At 45.7% G+C, this 22,989-nt stretch overlaps 1 protein-coding gene across 7 annotated transcripts in view; it reads left to right on the top strand.

Moving 5' to 3' along the window:
• The window catches only part of DENND4A (DENN domain containing 4A), a 135,697-nt gene that overhangs the window by 96,489 nt on the left and 16,219 nt on the right, over positions 1-22,989 (top strand). For all 7 annotated transcript variants that reach the window (XM_033919966.1, XM_033919967.1, XM_033919960.1 and 4 more), the window contains 4 exons: positions 11,962-12,166; positions 13,919-14,010; positions 18,282-18,457; positions 20,853-20,981. In XM_033919966.1, the coding sequence (XP_033775857.1) occupies positions 11,962-12,166; positions 13,919-14,010; positions 18,282-18,457; positions 20,853-20,981 (602 nt within the window). The remainder of the gene's footprint in view (positions 1-11,961; positions 12,167-13,918; positions 14,011-18,281; positions 18,458-20,852; positions 20,982-22,989) is intronic.

Below are 22,989 nucleotides of genomic sequence, written 5' to 3'. Positions count from 1 at the left end.
CTCCTCGGACGTTCACCACGGTAATGGTGGTCGTCGCGGCAGCCTTGCGGTCGGTGGGCATCCTGGTTCTCCCCTACCTGGACGACTGGTTGATTCGGGCAAAGTCGTTGCAGGAGAGCTCCCGGGTTACGGCTCGGGTGGTGGAGTTTCTCCGGTCGCTGGGCTGGGTGGTCAACCTTTCCAAGAGTCGGTTGGTCCCGGCTCAGCGTCTGGAGTGCCTTGGGGTTATGTTCGACATCTCCTTGGGGAAGGTCTTCCTTCCAGAGGCCCGGGTGAGCAAATTGCAATCTCAGATTCGCCTGCTTTTGGCGTCCCGGGGTCCTCGGGCGCGAGATTTCCTCCAAGTCCTGGGGTCAATGGCGGCGTCCCTGGACGTGGTGAGGTGGGCGCGGGCCCACATGCGTCCTCTTCAGTATGCTCTGCTCCGGAGGTGGTCTCCCCGGAGGCAAGATTTGGATGTTCCGGTTCCCCTGCGAGGCTTGGCGCGCTGCAGTCTGCGCTGGTGGCTCCGGACCCCTCACCTGGTTCAGGGGGTGGGTCTGGATCTCCCGCAGTGGACGGTGCTCCTTACGGATGCGAGTCTCCTCGGTTGGGGGGCTCAGTTTATGGGCCACTCAGCTCGGGGCACCTGGTCCGCGGAGGAGGCCTCCTGGTCGATCAACGAGTTGGAGACCAGAGCGGTCAGGCTGGCGCTGTTAGCTTTCCACTCCCTTTTGCTGGGCAAGTCGGTCAGAGTCCTGTCGGACAATGCCACGGCGGTGGCTTATGTCAATCGTCAGGGGGGCACCAAGAGCACTCCTGTGGCGCAGGAGGCGGCTCGGCTCATGGTTTGGGCGGAGTCCCATCTTCTGGACCTCTCGGCTTCTCATATAGCCGGGGTAGAAAATGTTCAGGCAGACTTCCTCAGTCGTCACTTCCTGGATCCAGGAGAGTGGTTTCTCGGCGCCGGAGCGTTTCGGTTGATAGTGCAAGATTGGGGGCAGCCCCTGATGGACCTGATGGCCACGAGTGGCAACGCCAAAGTGCCCCGCTTCTTCAGTCGTCGCAGGGAAGGGCTGGCCGAGGGTCTGGATGCTCTGGTCCAGCCGTGGCCAACGGAGGGGCTGTTGTATGTGTTCCCTCCTTAGCCGCTGGTGGGCAGAGTGCTTCTTCGCATTGTTCACCATCCTGGTTTGGTGGTGCTGGTGGCTCCGGATTGGCCTCGACGTCCGTGGTATGCGGATCTGGTGAGACACCTGGTGGCGGTTCCTCTTCCTCTGCCTCTCTCGGACGACCTTCTGATGCAGGGTCCCATTCCCTTGTTCGACCCGTCTCTCTTCTGTCTTACGGCGTGGCTCTTGAAAGGGGTCGCCTTAGCAAGAAGGGATATTCAGACAAGGTGATCGCTACACTGTTGGGGTCCCGGAGGCTTTCTACCTCTCGGGCTTATGTGCGGGTTTGGCGTCTCTTTGAGGAATGGTGTCGGGCGCGGGGAGTGACCTCTTTTCGCGCTTCTCTGCCTAACATTCTAGAGTTCTTGCAGGATGGCCTGGATAGAGGCCTGGCTTGGTCTTCTCTCCGGGTTCATCTTGCGGCCCTGTCGACCTTTCGAGGGTTGGTGTCAGGTCAGCGTTTATCGGCTCTTCCTGATGTGATTCGGTTTCTGCGGGCGGCCAAGTTGCTTAGGCCTCCCCTACGGCCCTCGGTTCCCTCTTGGGATCTTAATCTGGTTCTCTCTGTTTTGGTGCGCCCGCCTTTCGAGCCCTTGGACGACTGTTCTTTGAAGGACCTTACTTTGAAGGCGGTCTTTTTGGTGGCCATTACTTCTGCTAGGAGTATTTCTGAGCTGCAGGCTTTCTCTTGTAGGGCTCCCTTCTTGGAGTTGTCTAGGGAGCGGGTCGTCTTGCGGCCTGTTCCTTCCTTTCTGCCGAAGGTTGTTTCTCTTTTCATGTCAATCAATCGGTGGTTCTCCCGGTCTTGGGTGGTCGGGAGGGCTCTTCTGAGCAACGGCAGCTGCGCAAGTTGGATGTCGGTCGGGTCCTTCGCTCTGATGTGCAGCGGACCCAGGAATTCCGGAAGTCCGATCATCTCTTTGTCCTCCTGGCTGGTCCTCGTCGGGGAGCTGGCGCTTCTAAGGCTACTATTGCGCGCTGGATCAAGGAGACGATTGCTTCCGCTTATCTTCTGAAACAGCAGCCTGTTCCGGAGTTTCTCAAGGCTCATTCCACTCGGGGTCAGGCGGCTTCTTGGGCTGAGTCGTCGTTCGTGCCTCCGGTGGATATTTGTAAGGCTGCGGTTTGGTCCTCCTTGTATTCTTTTGTTAGACATTATCGGGTAGATGTTCAGGCGCGTCGGGACGCGGTGTTCGGTGAGCGTGTTCTGGTATCGGCCCTTCGGGGGTCCCGCCCGTGAGAGGGACTGCTTTGGTACGTCCCATTCGTAAAGTTAACCTCTACTGGTCTGGAGAGTGCTAAAGAAGGAGAAATTAGGTTCTTACCTGCTAATTTACTTTCTTTTAGCTTCTCCAGACCAGTAGAGGTCCCCACCCTGTCTGTTGTTGTTGTTGTTGTTGGGGCTGTTTTCGCGGGCAGTTTTTGTTTTTTGCTGCGGGTTCTAGTATTTTTCTAGGGCCGGGGAGAATTAAAGAACAGCGGCTGTGGCTCGGCTGGCTTAGCTGGCGAGCTGTGGGGACATTTTCCTTCGGGTATTTCTCCTCTGCATTTTCCAACAGCATTTGGGTATGTTATTTGTTACTCCTGTTCGGAGTATTGTTTTCTTCCTGTTTTCCAGTTCTTGGTTCTGCTTGGCTATTCGGCAGACTGAGGGAAATAGAGAAGGGAGGATAGTATATACTGTCCCAAAGTTTTGTTTTCAGTCTCCACCTGCTGGTCATGATTAGATATATACCCATTCGTAAAGTTAACCTCTACTGGTCTGGAGAAGCTAAAAGAAAGTAAATTAGCAGGTAAGAACCTAATTTCTCCTTATACCTCATCGGTTTACATTCTAAATTATATGAAATAATAATAATAACAATAAGGAGAACGTTGCCCAAATAAGAGAAAAAAGAGTTGAAATGAAAAGAAAGATCTGCTAGATCAGAAAGGGCTGATTGTTTGTTTACACTTACACCTGGTTGAAGATTAAATGGAAGCTTAATCCAAGCAACCGGTTCAGCATTTTAAACATTATTCTCCTAAACTTTGTGGTATCATTTAGAAAACAGATATGCAGTATGCTATTGTGTTGCTTAATATACTAAGAATCTAAAGCATTTCATCAGTAATAATAAAGAAAAGCAGCTGTTAGCTCAGCTATGTTGAAATGCTGTTTGAGTAATATGGCCAGAATGGCAACAGCTCCGATGCGCTTAGAATTTCTATGAGCGTCTGAGCTGTTGCCACTGTGGCCGGTGCTGAAAAGCTTTGTAGAGGAGGGAGAGTGTGATTAATTTCTCATGTCTTGTTCCTGACCACTAGGATTACTGATGGATATTAGCAATATTTTTTTAAGTCAATGAAATTTTATTGGACATTTTTTTAAAACTATACAAAACAATCAGTAAAGGAATAAGAGCAACAATACATCAAATTTTTAAAAAACCAAAAGCATAACCGTGCACGACATTTTCTGTGATCTATCAAACATTGTAAATACCATCAAATATTAAGATACTGTATAAGAGATGATTGTTTTGCAGCATAAGAAATAGATAATCTTTATCTCTTTACTAAATACAACTCAGATCTATAAGTAAGACAAACAATATTCCACCGTTTCGTTTATGTAACTAAAAGCAAATTCTTCCAAGAGGATAGAACAGTTTTAAGTAAATAAAAATCATTTTTCAAAAGTTGAGATTGAAAACACAAGGATTTTAAAAGCAGAAATTTAAAACAAATAGGTATTTGCTGCCAAAAGCTATTTATACAAACGCAATCAAATAACATATGCTTAAGAGTTTTAACTTGCATAGAACAAGACCAGCAATTTTTAGAAAGAGAAGAATTAACATAATAGGATTTTAATGGAGTCCGCAAAGATCGATGCTTAACATGCCACTAAAATTACTATAGTACATAGTTATACCACAGTGCAGCATAAATTGTACATAAAATTGCTGAATAATATTATTGTGTGGATATTAAGTGAAATTCACCCAGCAAATGGTCCTAATAACTGCCTTCACCCTGTCTAGAAAGTTTCAGTAAATGAGCTCAGATTTTTTTATGAAACCCAGGTGGAGGGCACTTCTGTTGCTGAGGGAGGGGTATATCAAAATCTACAGGACAGTACCAGGAAGTTATGTGAGGGCCAGTCAACATTCAATGCTGGCACCCGCGTAGCCAAGGAGGCAAAGTTTGCCCGCTTAACTGTGCGGGCACCAGCATTGAACATTGCTAGCACCCAAATGACTGACTGCTCCTCCTCCAATGCCACCCTGGAATGTCCCTCCTCTGCCCATATTCAAGATTACTGTTTAGACCAGGGGTGGGGATTTCCCCAACAACCATGCATGAGATCTATTTGCATGCACTGCCTCCATTGTATGCAAATAAAGCTCATGCATATTCATTGGGGAAATCCTGAAAACCCAATTGGATTGTGGCCCTCATTCCCCAGCCTTAGTTTAGACCAATATTCAGCAGTATTGCCTGGTTAAGCGTTGCTGGATATTGACAGCCGGCCCATTGATTATGATTTAGGTGTTAAGTCAAGTAACCCACCTAAATAACAAACTTCAGATTTAAGTGGTAAAAGAAAAATCACTTGTCACCCTAATGGAATAAGATGTGAAATCAGTTGAATGATGCAAAAGTAATAAAGCCTCAGTGTTCACAATTTAAGCCAAATAATTGATAGCAGTCAACCAGTCAAAAGCAGCTAATGAACATATTCCAAAATTTGAATTTGAGGAGGGGGGAGAAAGGATGGAGGGCTAGGGATTTGTAATACCGCCTTTTATTTAACTTTTTCAGTTTTTTATACTGGGGAGCTCAGAATGACTTGGCCAGGGTTTGAACCCACAACCTCAGAGTGCTGAGGCTGTAGCTTTAATCACTGCACCACTCTCTCCTCATGAGTGTTTAAAGAAACTTTATCTGTAATAAATAGCATATATGTATAGGTAGATAAAATGGTTAAATTATAGCTTTTAAAAAACTACTACACATAAAGGCAATGAGTAAGTTCTGTCCTGGGTTAATACAATCAGAACATTTTTCCTCAGTCAAAGAAGAAACCATCTTAAAACTGATTATCCCAGACTGATCTGCTGCAATCTTGATATCAAGATAGTATAATCTAAAGCAAGGTGGATAAAAATCAATGATTTTTAATTTAAAAATTTGATTTTTTTTTTTCCAAATCTTTATTCATTTTTATATCTCACAACAAGTGAACAATAATACAACAATTGGTTCATACAAATCACTTGAAAATCTTTTCTATTATCATTGTAAATACATAAATTTCTTTAGCACTCTCCAGACCAGTAGAGGTTAACTTTACGAATGGGTATATATCTAATCATGACCAGCAGGTGGAGACTGAAAACAAAACTTTGGGACAGTATATCCTAGCCCCTCCTCTCTATTTCCCTCAGTCTTCTTTCAGTCTCCAGCAGGTGTTGAGTGATCTGTACCCATCTCCCTTGGTAGGGCTGTTGGAATTTGTTTAGGGGGTTTATTGTCCCTGTTTTTAGCCGGACGGAGCTTGGGCGGACTCTGTTTGGGGGTTCGTCCGACCTCGGGGGTGTTAAACCCGGCGGGTCACGAGCGGGGTCCCTCCCCCCACTTCCTCCACCTCCCCATATTTTTTTAGAGGAGCCTCAGCAGTAAGCCTTGCCCCCTAAGTCAAGCAAGGCATATTGCTTCGAGAGCCTGTGGAGTCTGTTCTGTAAAAAAAAAAAAAAAAAAAATCCTGAGGTAGTGCTGGTCTGAAGGGTTGTTTCCCTTTAAGAAAACTGTATTTTACTGTATTTTTTCATGTAACCGGCACTTTTTTATAGCTAGGTCGCGTATGGAGCAATTGTGCCCTTCTCCGGGGGAGTAGGACACAATTTTAGTCCAGCCGCGAGGCACTCGCGGCCGGCCTGAACTCGGCGGTTTGGGTCGGTGAGGTGGTGGAGCTCCGTCGGCAGCGGCTGCAGGCGCCCAGAGCTCCCCGCCGATGGTGCCTCGCGAGTCGGCTTGGAGCAGTGGGGAAGCCCGGTCTTCCACAACCGCCCACGGAGGGATTCCCCGAAGGATTCCCTCTCAGCTGATTTTTTGACAGCTGATGCCGGCTTGCCTGCTTTAGCGGCTGAGACTATTCAGGTTTCTCAGCCGCTTCAGGCTATGGAGGGAGCTTTTTTGGCGGGAAAACCGCCATCTTCTCTGTCTGGCCCCTCCATTTTGTCTTCCACCTCAGGTGACCTTCCCCCTGTTTTGACTATGCAGGGGCAAGGTTCTGCTGGGTCCCCTGCTGTGGCAGGGAGTCCCTTGGGACCCTCGGGGGGTTTTTCTCCTGAATTTTTCTTTTCTTTATGCAGAGCCTATTTTCAGACGGCTGGGGGTCCCGGTTGCGCCCAGGGGGTTTCGGGGGGTGGGTTTTCCTCCGCGCTCCCTGCGGCTTTGCCTCTTTCGTCTGGCGTGACATCCCCTCCGCCGCCTCCCTTGTCCAAGCGTCCGCGGGTGTCGTGGGACGAGAATTTGTGGTCGGAGGAACGGGTCGGTCTGGAGGAGGACCTGGACCCTTCTGAGGAGTTCCAGGACTCTCTGGAGGGGACGGAAGCTGGCGGCGGGTTGTCGGATTTCCCGTTCTCCAGTGACGAGGCGTCCGTGGTGCGCCTTTTTCAGAAAGATGAGCTGCCTGACCTTATTCAGCAGGTTTCTTCGGTTTTGCGTTTTGAGGACGCGCCGCCGGAGACTCCGCGTGTGGGGGACCCCCTGTTACGGGGGATCCGTTCCGTTTCCCGCTCTTTTCCTATGCATCAGGATATTCGGGATATTATTCTGGAGCAGTGGAAAACGCCGGAGACGCCGTTTCGGCTGGCGCGCAGCATGGCTCGCCTGTATCCCATTCCGGAAGGGGATCGGGCTACGTTAGCTTCGCCAGTCGTGGATGCGGTGGTCTCGGCAATTTCCAAGCGGCATACCGTGCCTGTTGAGGGCGGTTCTGCCTTGCGGGACTCTGAGGAGCGCAAATTGGAGAGCATCCTTAAGCAAAATTTTCAGGTCTCTGCCTTTGGGGTCCAGGCGGCTATTTGTGGGGGACTGGTCGCTCGCGCCGTGTTTCGGTGGGCGGAGCGGGTCTTGGATCGAGAGTCTGACGACTGGTCTCTGGTGGATCAGGAGGTAGCGAAGATTGAGATGGCGGCCTCATTCCTCTCAGATGCTCTATATGACTTGGTGCGGATCTCGGCTAAGTCTATGGCTTTTGGCGTGGCCGCAAGGCGTGTGTTGTGGCTGCGCGCTTGGGCGGCGGATGCTGCGTCCAAAGCTAAGCTTACTAAATTTCCCTTTCGGGGGTCGTTTTTGTTTGGAGAGGACTTGGATAAGTTGATTCAGACTTTGTCGGACTCGAAAGTTCCCCGTCTGCCGGAGGACCGTGCCCGTCCGGCGTCTCGGGGGGGTGCGGCCCGGGGGCGTTTGCGGGATTTTCGCAAGTATCGCCCTGGGCGTGGGGCTGCTTCTTTCCAGTCTCCGGGATTTTCCCGGGGTCGGTTCTTCCAGCGCATGCAGCCCTTTCGGGGGGCCCGTCGGGGGGCAGGGAATCCCTCCGCCGGTTCCCCCGCTTCCCGTCCTGCACAATGACGCCTTGCCGGCGCCCCCTTTGGTTCCGGTGGGGGCCCGGCTGCGCGAATTTTTCCCCAAATGGGCCGAGATCACGTCCGATCAGTGGGTCCTGGAGGTGGTGCGGGACGGTTATGCCCTGGAGTTCGCCCGCTCTCTGCCGGATTTTTTCCTCGCTTCTCCATGTCAGACTCCGGGGAAGACGCAGGCTTTTCGCCAGACCCTTCAGCGCTTGCTAGATCTCAGGGCAGTTGTTCCGGTGCCCCCTCCGGAGTGGGGCACGGGCAGGTACTCCATTTACTTTGTGGTGCCCAAGAAGGAGGGGACCTTTCGGCCCATCCTCGATTTGAAAGGGGTCAACAGGGCTCTCAAGATTCCCTCTTTCCGTATGGAAACTCTGCGGTCGGTCATTCTGGCGGTTCAGCCGGGGGAGTTTCTCACTTCTCTCGATCTGACGGAGGCCTACTTGCATGTTCCCATTCGGGCCTCTCATCAGCGTTTCCTGCGCTTTGCGATCTTGGGTCGGCACTTTCAGTTCTGTGCGCTTCCCTTTGGGCTGGCCACGGCTCCTCGGACGTTCACCAAGGTGATGGTGGTCGTCGCGGCAGCCTTGCGGTCGGAGGGCATCCTGGTACACCCCTACCTGGACGACTGGTTAATTCGGGCAAAGTCGTTGCAGGAAAGCTCCCGGTTTACTGCTCGGGTGGTGGAGTTTCTCCGGTCGTTGGGCTGGGTGGTCAACCTTTCCAAGAGTCGGTTGGTCCCGGCTCAGCGTCTGGAGTACCTAGGGGTGCTGTTCGACACCTCTTTGGGGAGGGTCTTCCTCCCAGAGGGCCGGGTGAGCAAATTGCAATCTCAGATTCGCCTGCTTTTGGCGTCCCGGTGTCCTCGGGCGCGAGATTTCCTCCAGGTCTTGGGGTCGATGGCGGCGTCCCTGGACGTGGTGAGGTGGGCGCGGGCCCACATGCGTCCTCTCCAGTATGCTCTGCTCCGGAGGTGGTCTCCCCAGAACCACGGGATGGATGTTCCGGTCCCCCTGCGAGGCTTGGCGCGCTGCAGTCTGCGTTGGTGGCTCCAGACCCCTCACCTAGTTCAGGGGGTGGGTCTGGATCTCCCGCAGTGGACGGTGCTCCTGACGGATGCGAGTCTCCTGGGTTGGGGGGCTCAGTGTTTGGGTCACTCAGCTCAGGGCACCTGGTCCGCGGAGGAGGCCGCCTGGTCGATCAACGTGTTGGAGACCAGAGCGGTCCGTCTGGCGCTTTTGGTTTTCCACTCCCTGTTGCTGGGCAAGTCGGTCAGAGTGCTGTCGGACAATGCCACGGCGGTGGCTTAGGTCAATCGTCAGGGGGGCACCAAGAGCACTCAGGTGGCGCAGGAGGCGGCTCTGCTCATGGTTTGGGCGGAATCCCATCTGCTGGACCTCTCGGCCTCTCATATAGCCGGAGTAGAAAATGTTCAGGCAGACTTCCTCAGTCGTCACTTTCTAGATCCAGGAGAGTGGTGTCTCGGCGCCGAGGCGTTTCAGTTGATAGTGCAGGCTTGGGGGCAGCCCCTGATGGACCTGATGGCCACGGGTGGCAACGCCAAAGTGCCCCGCTTCTTCAGTCGTCGCAGGGACGGTCTGGCCGAGGGTCTGGATGCTCTGGTCCAGCAGTGGCCAACGGAGGGGCTGTTGTATGTGTTCCCTCCTTGGCCGCTGGTGGGCAGAGTGCTTCTTCGCATTGTTCACCATCCGGGTTTGGTGGTGCTGGTGGCGCCGGATTGGCCTCGCCGTCCGTGGTATGCGGATCTGGTGAGGCACCTGGTAGCGGATCCTCTTCCTCTGCCTCTCTCGGACGACCTTCTGATGCAGGGTCCCATTCCCATGTTCGACCCGTCTCCCTTCTGTCTTACGGCGTGGCTCTTGAAAGGGGTCGCCTTAGCAAGAAGGGATATTCAGACAAGGTGATCTCTACACTGTTGGGGTCCCGGAGGCTTTCTACCTCTCGGGCTTATGTGCGGGTTTGACGTCTCTTTGAGGAATGGTGTCGGGCGCGGGGAGTGACCTCTTTTCGCGCTTATCTGCCTAACATTCTGGAGTTCTTGCAGGATGGCCTGGATAGAGGCCTGGCTTGGTCTTCTCTCCGGGTTCATATTGCGGCCCTGTCGGCCTTTCGAGGGTTGGTGTCAGGTCAGCGTTTATCGGCTCTTCCTGATGTGATTCGGTTTTTGCGGGCGGCCAAGTTGCTTAGGCCTCCCCTACGGCCCTCGGTTCCCTCTTGGGATCTTAATCTGGTTCTCTCTGTTTTGGTGCGTCCGCCTTTCGAGCCCTTGGACGACTGTTCTTTGAAGGACCTTACTTTGAAGGCGGTCTTTTTGGTGGCCATTACTTCTGCTAGGCGTGTTTCTGAGCTGCAGGCTTTCTCTTGTAGGGCTCCCTTCTTGGAGTTTTCTAGGGAGCGGGTCGTCTTGCGGCCTGTTCCTTCCTTTCTGCCGAAGGTTGTTTCTCCTTTTCATGTCAATCAATCGGTGGTTCTCCCAGTCTTGGGTGGTCGGGAGGGCTCTTCTGAGCAACGGCAGCTGCGCAAGTTGGATGTCGGTCGGGTCCTTCGCTCTTATGTGCAGCGGACCCAGGAATTCCGGAAGTCCGATCATCTCTTTGTCCTCCTGGCGGGTCCTCGTCGGGGAGCGGGCGCTTCTAAGGCTACTATTGCGCGCTGGATCAAGGAGACGATTGCTTCCGCTTATCTTCTGAAACAGCAGCCTGTTCCGGAGTTTCTCAAGGCTCATTCCACTCGGGGTCAGGCGGCTTCTTGGGCTGAGTCGTCGCTCGTGCCTCCAGTGGATATTTGTAAGGCTGCGGTTTGGTCCTCCTTGCATTCCTTTGTTCGTCATTATCGGGTTGATGTGCAGGCGCGTCGGGACGCGGTGTTTGGTGAGCGTGTACTGGTATCGGCCCTTCGGGGGTCCCGCCCGTGAGAGGGACTGCTTTGGTACGTCCCATTCGTAAAGTTAACCTCTACTGGTCTGGAGAGTGCTAAAGAAGGAGAAATTAGGTTCTTACCTGCTAATTTACTTTCTTTTAGCTTCTCCAGACCAGTAGAGGTCCCCACCCTGTCTGTTGTTGTTGTTGTTGGGGCTGTTGCGCGGGCAGTTTTTGGTTTTTGCTGCGGGTTCTAGTATTTTTCTAGGGCCGGGGAGAATTGAAGAACAGCGGCTGTGGCTCGGCTGGCTTAGCTGGCGAGCTGTGGGGACATTCTTCCTTCGGGAATTTCTCCTCTGCATTTTCCAACAGCATTTTGGGTATGTTATTTGTTACTCCTTTTGGAGTATTGTTTTTTCTCTCTGTTGTTTTCCAGTTCTTGGTTCTGCTTGGCTATTCGGCAGACTGAGGGAAATAGAGAGGAGGGGCTAGGATATACTGTCCCAAAGTTTTGTTTTCAGTCTCCACCTGCTGGTCATGATTAGATATATACCCATTCGTAAAGTTAACCTCTACTGGTCTGGAGAAGCTAAAAGAAAGTAAATTAGCAGGTAAGAACCTAATTTCTCCTTAAGTCCCTCCCCCACCCTCCCCTTCCACCAATAATATAATTCAAGCATATTATACATATATTATATTCAAAGATGCTAAAAAGCCAGTACAATAACAATATACCCCCCCTTTCCATTCTTATAACATACTATTTGTGCAAAAAAATAAAATGCTTTTTAAGGAAAAATCTATCTAAAGATAGTTTTCTGTCTAAAATACACTATAGTCAAAATGTATTCATCATGAAATATGGATTGTTTTTTAATTTTGTAGCATGAGGCTGTATATTCATGCAATGTTTAAATTTTTTCTTGTCATGGGCATGATTTAATCAAGATTAAATCAAATCCATCCTGATCCAGAAATATCTAAGAAAGCATTAATGATCCTCCCTAATTAATGATCCTCCTCTAATTTCTTTACTTCATTTATTTAAAAAGCTTATGTCCCGCTTAAACCTAAGCAGGTTACAAAAATACATACAAATTTATAACATAAAAATCATAACATAAAACAATCCTTATAATAAAATAATTTTTTAAGTCACTGTTTAGTATCAATTGAAAAAGCCTCAATAAAAAGGGATGTTTTCAGGTGTCCTACCTTCATATGCCAAATGTCAGATTCTGAAACATGTTTAGTAAAAGTCTTTGAGCACAATTTGTAGTACTGACATATTTTGCTGTTTTATAGGATCAGAACTCTAACAAAGCTGGTGGTGCTCTGGATTCAGAGTCCAACTCGTTAACTGATGAAGATGGGTCAAATACTTACGACAGCACTGCCTCTGCTCAAGAGAACCATGGCGGTTTTGTCACTAGGGGCATAGGGTTAAGTAGAACTGGTCTGGATAGCACCAACTCTCAAGATGGATCATCTGAACAGTTTTGTCATTGTGGTAAGTTAGCTTCTATTTTTGAAATAAATAGTCAGGGGCAGATTCTATAAATGGCATCCTGATTTTAGGCAGCGATAGATTACCTACTGCTATCTAGCCAGCCAATCAGTACGCACAATTTTTGAAAAAACCTACCAGAAGCAGGTGGCCTACACTGTAGGTGTTTTCGCAGGTCTAGGGAGATACGTAGGGACATCAAAGCAGCCTAGAATGTTCAGTATTTTTCTGTCTCTAAGCAATAGTGGGTGGATTATGCAATTCCTTCTTGATGTTTGTCTGGTAGCTCCTGACCCAATTAATTCTGAATGATAGTTGAACAGGTCGTTAGGCTGGTCAACTCTGCTCAGATTATAATTTGAACTTTCTCATTAAGCTAGGGTGACACATGGTGGTGCCAGGGACCCTTCCCCACTCCACTCCTCTTTTAGAGATGGAGTTTAGCATGACTCCTCATTGAGTCATGAACCTTCACCATTTCGTGTCTGGTGTCCATGAACTAGAGTCTTGCTGGTTATTCTGAGGCTATCATCATTTTTTGCCTTTACTACCACATACTGGCAAACCGTCATCAAATATAGAACAAGGACCACAGAAATAAAATATGTAGTCAAAATCTGAATTGGGAATTCCATGTATTACAACACTTGAGAAATAAAACCAGAAACATGTTTCCTTTTCTACTGAACATAATATGATGACATCATCTTTGCACATCTTCCTAAGCTAAACATTAATAAATTTAAAATAAAATGTTCTCTTCTACCTTGATTATCTGGAAAATTAATTTTTCCATCATGATAGTCCCAGTTTCTCTTTTCTGCTTGCCTGGTGTACTTTAAGAGGTATATTTTCTTCATAGAGGTTGCTGGCAGCAACAGCAACTCAATTGTACTACCTGCAGCTGACTCCAAAGCCTTCCCTCTGCCACATTCCACCCAGGTGGAAACAGGAAATTGTGGCAGAGGAAAGGCTTCCTGGTCAGCCACAGATAGTATAAATAAATTGCTGCCACTGCTAGCAACCCCATGTTAAGTATATTGGGTGGGAGAAGCCAGTCTGCAGGAGCCTCCCTTAACTGTAGGCCCAGTTTGCCACTCTCCCCATCGCTGACTCTAGCAAGGGTGCACTGCTGCTGGGTGGGCCCAGGCCTATTTGTGGCTATATCACTGACTCAGACTAAAAGAAATCAAAAAAGCTTTTAGCTGGAGGAGACTCCTGGCACTTTGGCTTTGTCAAGCAATGTTACTAGCAAGTGTGGCTGCATTTCTCTGCTCTCTATGGTGAATCTCTATTACAGGTAAGCAACTTGGCTGTATCTATTTTTAAATGCAAACTAGCAAGCACAAAAAAAAATCAATGGAGATAAGCATCTATTATTCTTACTTGCTTACCTATTTGAAGCAGAAATATTTAAAATTTACATTTAGATACTACGCTTGAAATTTGCATTTCTAAACCACACCTGAAATTTGCACTTCTAATCTACGTTTCTAATTTGCATATATATAAGGAGGTTTTTATGGCCTATGATAGTGTTGGAGGGGAGCAAGTAAAGGTTTTACAGCTGTGATATAGCATTTGTTCTCCATAGCTCCTGAGGCCTTTTTCTTCCTTTTAGAAATGTTTCATAAGTGGCAAAGAAGTTAAAGGCAATATACTCAGTATATAACACTGGAGGTTAGTTATTGTTTGATAAACTATCAAGCACATGCATTGCTGACTGAACCTTTTTTTTTTTTGCTCCATGTATAGGTTCACCTTCAAAGTTCCCCTTACCCTTTAAATCTGAGCTTGTATCTTCTCGCAGTTCAGGCAGTAGTGTCTTCCAGAATTATGCCATGGAGGTAAGCTTTCTTCCTTCTGCTTGACTATAAGAGAATTATGATCTCGAGCAACAGTATTGTAAAAACCAATCGCAAGTATTCCAGACCATGATTTTGAAACTTTGTTGTGTCAAAGCAAAAGCAGAGAGCAGTTTTAAGGGGTAATATAATTTTTTTAACAACCTTGATTACTTACAACTTGCTTCTGTCTCATGTCTCTTTGTACAGAGGGAAGAAAAGTTATCTGTTTTATTGGTTACGTCACCTGTTTTCAGGCATGTATTTCACATGGGGTTATGTCCCAAATGTGTTGCACATAGCATGAGAGGAATAACAATTTGTGATAAACCTGAATTGGTTTGATACAATTTTAGTCTCTCAGATTTGCAACTGCATTATGCCAAAAAGGCCCACTTTCTAAATACATTTTCACAAATACATTTTTTAAATTTATCAACATTATAAACTGCATTCTCCAATCTTAAGCAAGTTGTTCAAAGTGGTTTACACTTAAAGGTTCACGCGGAAGTTCTTTTTAATCAAGCCAGTGACATCCGATGTAGCTGGGACAATTTGTTTACTTTCTGCCCCATTTTCTTGGCCTGTGATTACATTTGTGGATGCCTGAGGGTTTTCTCTTTCTCCATACGTTATACAGAATAGGCATTTGGTACTGATACTGACACTTCCAGGAGAAATGATGCTTTTGTGAATATGCTTTATGGGTCCATGAGCGTTGGTCCATGAGCATTGCGTTGTAAATTGCACTGTTGGAAAAACAGAGTTGCTTAAGGGCAAAGTAATTACAGCCAAATGTGTGGTGATGGCATCAGATGGAACCAGAGTGCAAATCTGCTGTCCTAGAACTCAGAAAAACCTGGAAAGTATTTTGTGCAAGTTCAAAAAAAGTTCTCATATTGGTGAATCTCCCTCTCCATGTCAATTAGTCTGTGCTTCTGCTGAGGAGGAGGATGATTGGAGTCATTTGGGGGGGAAATTCTACAAACTACTCTCTACCGGCACCTAAGTTAATAGGGAAATACCTTTTGATACAGCAAATAACTTTAAAGCGCCAGAATCGCGCCTAACTCCACTGTGGGCGTGGCTAATGCTAGAAGTGGTGGTAGTGGCGATTCATAACAAGGATAGGTCCTGGAAATGTAGGCCTGGAAAACCCTGGCCTACATTTTTGGCGCCTATCTTTCCCAGAGGTGCAGTTCTCTTTTCAGTTCCATCGCATGATTGACATGCATTTGTGGCTACATTATCCAGCTGTTTATGGAGAAATCACATTACGGATAAACAGTTCTGCTTACCTTATTGTCAGGCAGGATAAATGGCAGATGCAAAGTGATGACTCCTCAAGCTGAGGGTTGTTTGTGTTCAGTAACCCAGGTTAGAGAAAAAGGAAGTTGTCCATGAATAGAGTGGAAGCATATCTGAAGTAGAGAATGACAAAGGGAAAAATGCAGGAACTCGTTGTCCTGTTCCAGCCAGTTCTTTTCTTGGCCCTGCCCCATTCCTGCAAGCTCCGTCCTCATCTGCACAAGTCTCAAACACTTTCAAATCATAAGTGTTCGAGGCTTTGTGTGGTTAAGATAGAACTTAAAGGAATGGGACAGAGACAGAGACAAAACTCCCTATCCTATCAGATTTGTAGTTCTACTTTCACTTTCATGTCAGTGTTTTATCCCCTATATCTAGATTGTAAGCCACCTAGAAGGCAAGACCACAGTGCGGGATAATAAAACTATAATACACTTGAAAGTTGAACTCACGAGGATGGGAAAATTGAGTTACTGCAGGGAGGGGGAAAAATGTGTCCCTGAGTCATTCTCTAGTCTGAAGGCACCATCAATTCTTGAACAGTGGTCAAGACATTAGTATCAAGTAAAAGTGTAAATAGGTGACCGAATTGCAGCAATGATGACTTGAAATCATCTGTACAGGTCCTTTGAGCCCAGTATCTGATTTCCATCAGTGGCCAATCTATGTCACACATACCTGGTAGGATTTGAAAAAAAAAAAGTAGATAGATTAAGCAACATGGAATCTAACTTATATTAATAAATTTCAGAATTTTTCCTCCAAAAGCTTGTCTAAATTTTTACCACATCCTCTGGTGGTGCCCCAGAAAATGGAAACTGTAAAAGAGTTTTGAGAAACTCCAGCAGAATATCTGATCATCTCTGTGATTTAAAATTTCAGTGCCAGACTATAAAATGTGCACTTACTTTAAAGCTAATGTTAAATTAAAATGTTTTAGATAAAAGACATCATCTGTTATCAGGTTTAGCTGTGCTCTGAAGGGTTTGGGGGAATGTTCCCTGAACAAGGATGTGTACACGGATCCTGATTGGTGCATTTTCCTTTTGCATCTTAAAGATGATGCTGTTATCTGTGGACAAGGGGTGACATCACAGGGCAGAATACGGTTTGTATTTGTTTCCTAGACTAGGTACTACCAGTCAGTTTTACTTGGCCAATCTAAGAGATCTGGATGATAGGGTTTGAGGTAGGAGGCTGAATATCAAGAACAAACTCATTTAGAAGATACAGCAAGATTCAGGATTCATTCTCATACAAGCTCCATACTGGCCAAAGCAGATTTGGTTTTCTTGTACAAAAACCTCCAATAAGCCCCCACCAAATGCACACCAACCTTTATCACCCAGATGAATGGTAAGTTACTGAACCTAGAGGTCTGTATTCTAGCCCTTAGGCATGGCTGTTGAAAGGTGATTATGGGCAAAGATAAAATTGCCTAACAATCTAAGATGTTCTTATTTTAGCATGAACTTTGGATAGTTGCTGTTCTCTGAGGTATGTCAGATGAAGACGGTACTACTTTCTTTGTTGTAAGGTTGATGGCAGTGAGCATTCCAGACCTGACAATGCAGATGCCTCACTTTTCATATGCAAGAATGTCTCTTGATAGTGTGTAGCTCTTTGGGTTGCTACCATGGGAAGATTTGCCCATACCAGTGCTTTAAAGAAGGGTTGTGTTCTGGCACTCTTTTTAGCTGCTGCTGCTGTTGGTGCTGTGGGAGGGGGGCCATTGAGTAAGCCTGAGAGATTTAAGCCTGATGATTCCAGATAGGCCATGAGGAAGAGAGCAGGAAAAAGATGTCGGAATTGAAAAGATTGACATGCAGTACGAGTACTCCAATACATGCCCACAAAAAGCCTTCTAGAATATCAGATTGATTCCCTGCTTCCATCCGATATTTCCACCACTTGTGTGACTGTATTTATTTCATTTGTCAATGGAGAAAAAAAAATATTTTTCTGTGTCTTTGAAAAACTGGCTGCTTAAAATCTTTTGTTTATCTTGTGCCAATAGAAGCTGTATCACTTCTACTAGTAAGCAGTACGAGTGGAGGAGAGTGTGGTGCAGTGGTTAGAGCTGCAACCTCAGCACCCTGAGGTGGTGGGTTCAAACCCTGCGCTGCTCCCTGTTACCTGGGCAAGTCACTTAATCCTCCACTTCCCCAGGTACATTAGATAGATTGTGAGCTCACGGTCAGATAGGGAAAATGCTTGAAGTACTGTATGCAAACTGGTTGTGTAACTACAGAAAGGCAGTATACAAGTCCCTGTCCCATATCCCTTACATTTCAATCTATTAATGTTGCTTGATTTATCTAAGTAATTGGTATTCCAGATAGTTTATAGAAGTACCTACTGGTGTATGTATCTGTGCACATTTGGAACTGTATAGCTTTGTTGTTGACTCAGACACAGAAAGAGGGGTTTCAGGGAGGGTAAGATGCACTCAAATACTTTTCCATGATGGGTCTCAGCTCTGTCACAGTTCCAGGTTTCCTGAACACCACTATTACTATCCATTCCAATAGACCAAAATGGCCCTTCTAGTCTTCTGAGACTGCTCAACCATGAAGGTTACCTTCACCACTTCCCAAAAGCCTTATCCTCAGTTCCATCCTTGGGGGTGACTTGTTTCTCCACTACCCTAACTACCCCACATAATTCATTGGACATAATTCATTGGGCTGCCATGGAGACCACTTAAGGCAGGTCTTTGATCTTTGTTAGATGTTGGTCCCACATACTATAGCTGCTAGCATGGTGAGCTCAAGAGATTTCTAGAAATCAGAGAACCACCTGGGCCCTCAACATGGTCACTGGCTGGGCCTCAACAGAGCCCAGCTGCTTGGACAGTCAGGAAGGCAAAATGTTCTCATGTGCAGTGCTTGTGGTATGTGCCTTTTACTCAGTGCGGTGTAAAGAGAGATGACATCAACAAATTGATGGATCCTTGCACTTTCTAGGTCTTGATTTCTAGCTGTTCACGTTGTCTGACGTGTGATTGCCTGGTTTATGATGAAGAGATCATGGCAGGGTGGACTGCAGATGATTCCAACCTCAATACCACCTGTCCTTACTGTGGGAATCTTTTTCTTCCTCTCCTGAGCATAGAAGTTCGAGACCTGCAACGGACTGGAAGGTAATTTCATTTATTTTCTCTCTGGTTTGGGGACACAGTTTTATACAGATAACTTTCAACCAGTACAATGCTTCCTTCAGCTTAATTTTTTTTCTCATTAAACTTAATGGCAGCTTTCCAACTTACATCTTAGAAACAGAACATAACCCTCCCTTTCAAAATCATAACATTTCCTCTCACCAACATCTCCCCTTAAAAAAATCCCACACTATACTAATCATATAGATCAGTGTTTCTCAACTTGGTCCTGGAGTATCCCCTTGCCAGTCAGGTTTTCAGGGTATCCACAATGAATATTCATAAACTTGATTTGCATACTCTATGCAAATTTCATTCATGCATATTCATTGTGCATATCCTGAAAACCTGACTGGCAAAGGGGTACTCCAGACCAAGATATAGATTACCCAGTAGTTCCTTCATGTCACTCTACCCATTCCCTCCCCTTCCACTTCACCTAAGTAAAATAAAAACATTTATTTCGATAGCCATTCTTGTATTTAACCCAGTCTTTGTGATGCAAAACCATAGTATCACTTCCTTTTCTCTGCAATGCATTCCATCTAAGCTAACGTGAATTTGTTTTTTTCCCTTACTGTGGGTAGTATAGCGCTTTTCCAGTGAAGGGCAATAAGGCATTTAGCTGCTGCAAACCCCATGCGCAACACTCAGCCATCTATGAGATGTCTCATTCATCATGCTCAAAAGGCAATTCTGAGGTGTAATACTAACAGTCTCTTGCATGGCTGTTGACAGATTGTTCGCAACTGCTTCCCCAAAAAATTGAATCTTGCATTGATCAGAAACATAAAAAAGCATAGCTTTCAGTCGAGCTGGTTAACACTTTCCTAAAACATAGGAAGAAGATCGAGTAACTTCAAAACACATTGTCTTCCATTCTCCCATAGTAAATTCACACCCGTGTGGCACAGTGGTCAGAACTACAGCCTCCGCACCCTGAGGTTGTGGGTTCAAATTCCATGCTGATCCCTGAGCAAGTTACTTAATCCCCCATTGCCCCAGGTACATTAGATAGAGCAGGGGTGTCAAAGTCCCTCCTCGAGGGCCGGAATCCAGTCAGGTTTTCTGGATTTCCCCAATGAATATGCATTGAAAGCAGTGCATGCAAATAGATCTCATGCAGATTCATTGGGGAAATCCTGAAAACCCGACTGGATTCTGGCCCTCGAGGACCGACTTTGACACCTGTGAGATAGAGTGTGAGCCTACTAGGACAGATAGGGGAAAATGCATGAGGACCTGAATGTAAACTACTTAGCTTATAAGTGGTATATAAATACTAAAATAAATTAATAAACATATATTTGTGCTTAACCATTGCTATACTCCTCAAAATAAGAATATAGCACAGAATGGGCTTGGGCACTCTTCCCAAAAGTAGCCAGAGATTCTCTTCTTCCTTATCCATTGGACATCATAAAATGTCTCAATTGCATATGTGTCAAGAAATTCCTGATGGCAAGTCAAACCTACCTGTCCTCTGCAAAAGATTTCATCTTCCTCCCCCAGCAGTAGATTCCTAAATGTCACTAAACCCAGCTGTTTCCATCAGCAAATGCCCTCAAATTGTTGTTCATTTCTAAGGGATGCTATCTACTGGACCTCACCTCCTTTGTAGATTCTCCCCATACTTCTAATAAATGTCTCAAAAAAGGATTACTCAAAAATCCCACCTTTATCTTAGGGAACTAGGAAGCACATTTATTTATTAAATTTTCTATACCATTCTCCCAGGGGAGCTCAGAATGGTTTTCATGAATTTATTCAGGTACTCAAGCATTTTTCCCTGCCTGTCCTGGTGGGCTCACAATATTTCTAAATCTAATTTCTGGGGGAATTAAGTGACTTGCCCAGGGTCACAAGGAACAGCGTGGGTTTGAACCCACAACTCCAGGGTACTGAGGCCCAATGTTTTAAATATTGCTAGTCAAGTAGCCCATTCTGGGCCACACTCCCCTCACAAAGGATTAGAATTTCTTCCACACACAAATGGAGTGCAGTCTAAGAATGGATAACTTTGCTGCCTTTGGGGATTTGGGACCAAGTGACTTCTTTTCTGGGCCTTTTATGACCATCATTCCAGGGGAATTGTTTGGGCATATTGTTGCTGCCCACATAACATTAAATCAGATTGTTTTTTGACCACAGCAACCTCCTGAAACCAAATGGCAGCTGACAACTGTTTCTGTGGCTGCCTTACTTTGACTTTAGCTTGGTAGCAGATTTTGTCATAGCTTTCTCCCTTCTATGATACTAGTTGGTCTTTTATAATGCATTGTAAAATACTGTCGTTAGTCCATTGAACCTAAAATGATGATTTTTTTTTTTGTCTCTGGAAGATTTTATCATATCAAAAATTTGACTTTTCATCTAGGTATTTTTTGAAGTCCAGTCCTTCTGCAGAGAGCATGCAGCTTCCAATAGCAACATCACATCAAGCAAGGCATTCTGTTTATTTGCCTGCTTCTGATCTCACTACATCCACAGTCTGTGCCTCTTCCAGGTAATTCTATTGTATATGGATTGCTCATTAAGGTTAAGCCACTGGAAAAGATAGTAAAGAAAAATATACATGAAAATATTGATTTCTAATTGAAACTTAGAAAAAACTAGAAATTGATAGGGAAAGTAATTTTCAGCTTGGTAGCCTACAAACAGAGTTTTATGGTATAAATCATTTTAATTAATTTTAAATAGTACAAACCTAAGGGTCTGTTACTTCCAAACATCTACTCCCTCCAAAAATTAGTAGGCCTACTGTTGCTGCAGGGATCTTTTATGTCTCATACTTTGCAAATAATTTTCTACTTCCCTGTTGTAAGGATTTGCAAGGGGGTGCAGCAGATGAGCCCTCAAAATGTAAAGATGTGACCCTACAATGCACAGAGAGGTTCAGCAGGAAATGAAATTAATGGCACCGATAGCCATCAGTGGTTGCATAAAGAATATATTGTGTAGAAATAGGCTTAATATAATAAAGATGCAATGCTTAGTAGAAAGATACATAGAAAATAAGCTTGGTTACTGATGTACAGAGAGAGATTTTATTATGTAGCTTCTTCTATACTCTTGTGAAAAAAAGAAGACAGGTTTCTAAATAGGTGCTTTGTGGGCATAGGGAGGAGACAGAGAGGGGGGTAAACAAGGGTCCAGAGAGGAGGCTTTTATAGGGTGGAATCTTTTTCTAAAAATAGCATCTATTGTTGCTGTTAAGTATGTATTTTCCAGTATCTTTCTGTTCATAATTTGGAAACTGTTTGAAACAATGGTAAGCTTAATTGATAAGGAAGGTGTGACACTTGTAGGAATGGTAGATGGAATTAGTCTGTCTGGCTACTTTGGCCTATTCAAGTAGTAAACAATCCAGTCTGACTGGATACTTAATATATGTGGATTCTGTGCAAGAGCTTTTAAAGTCTGTCTTCACTGACATGCCCAAGATCAGATCTGTTTAATATAATGTCCCATAGGCCTTTGCTGACATTGGTTAGGCCAATAGAAAATGCTGACACCTAACCTTGTAAGGCTAACACCTGTGACCGATATCTTCCCTCTCTCTCCTTGTGTCCAACATCTCCCTTCCATCTCGCTGTACAACCCTCCCTTCCCACCCCACTCCACTCCAATCCAACATATGCCTTGTGCCTAACTATGACTGTCTTTGAGATTTTATGACTTTAGAGGACATGAAGTCTAAATGACGGATGGTTTAGATAAGGGGACGTTTCCTTGAAAAAGCCTGATGGTGAAACATGTTGGAGGGAGTCCCCATTGACATAAAATAAGCTAAGTCTTTGGAAAAGTTCCTATAATATTTAAAAAGTGGTGAGAAATGCATTTCTGAATATCAGACCCATTTGATACTGTTTCTCTCATTTGCTGTGTGATATCCTATTTGATGTTGTATTTTCTCTAACTATTTCGATTGTTTTGTTCCTTCATACAAGCTATATAGCATGTACATTACATTGCCTGTCACACAATTTTTGTTGCTTGGTTGGAAACTACGAATATGTATTTTTTGTACTGTTTTTCTTTCTTCAAAAACAAAAACTTAATAAAAATATTGGACTTAAAAAGTGGTGAGAGATATTTATAATATTACAATAGAACATTTTAAAGATGAAGATGGTAAAGTGTACCTATGCCCAGTGATACACTTGAACCTGGGTTGCATTGCTGAGGACCTAATGATAGAATAATATATATATATTTTTTCATTTGGTATATATTGAACAGCTTTTTTGTTTGAGCCCTATATCCCCATGGCTCCTCTCTCCCTCCCTCCCTCCCCAAGTCCAGAATTTCCCCTCCATCTATCTCCCTTTGTTGCCTTCATGTCCAATTTCTATCTTCCTTCCATCTCACTCTAATCCCCTCCCTGGATCAGCATCTGCCCTCCTTCTCACCTCAACCCTGGCCACCTCTTGTCTGTCCCCTACAACTCACAAAGTCCATGGCTGTCACTCGTGAAACAAACATGGTAGCTCTGAGGCACCTCCACTCTTGGC

The sequence above is a fragment of the Geotrypetes seraphini genome, chromosome 14 (genome assembly GCF_902459505.1).
Source record: "Geotrypetes seraphini chromosome 14, aGeoSer1.1, whole genome shotgun sequence".
NCBI classification, from domain to species: Eukaryota; Metazoa; Chordata; class Amphibia; order Gymnophiona; family Dermophiidae; genus Geotrypetes; species Geotrypetes seraphini.
Note: the sequence above shows the minus strand (reverse complement) of the source record. Positions and strands in the feature narration are given on the sequence as shown.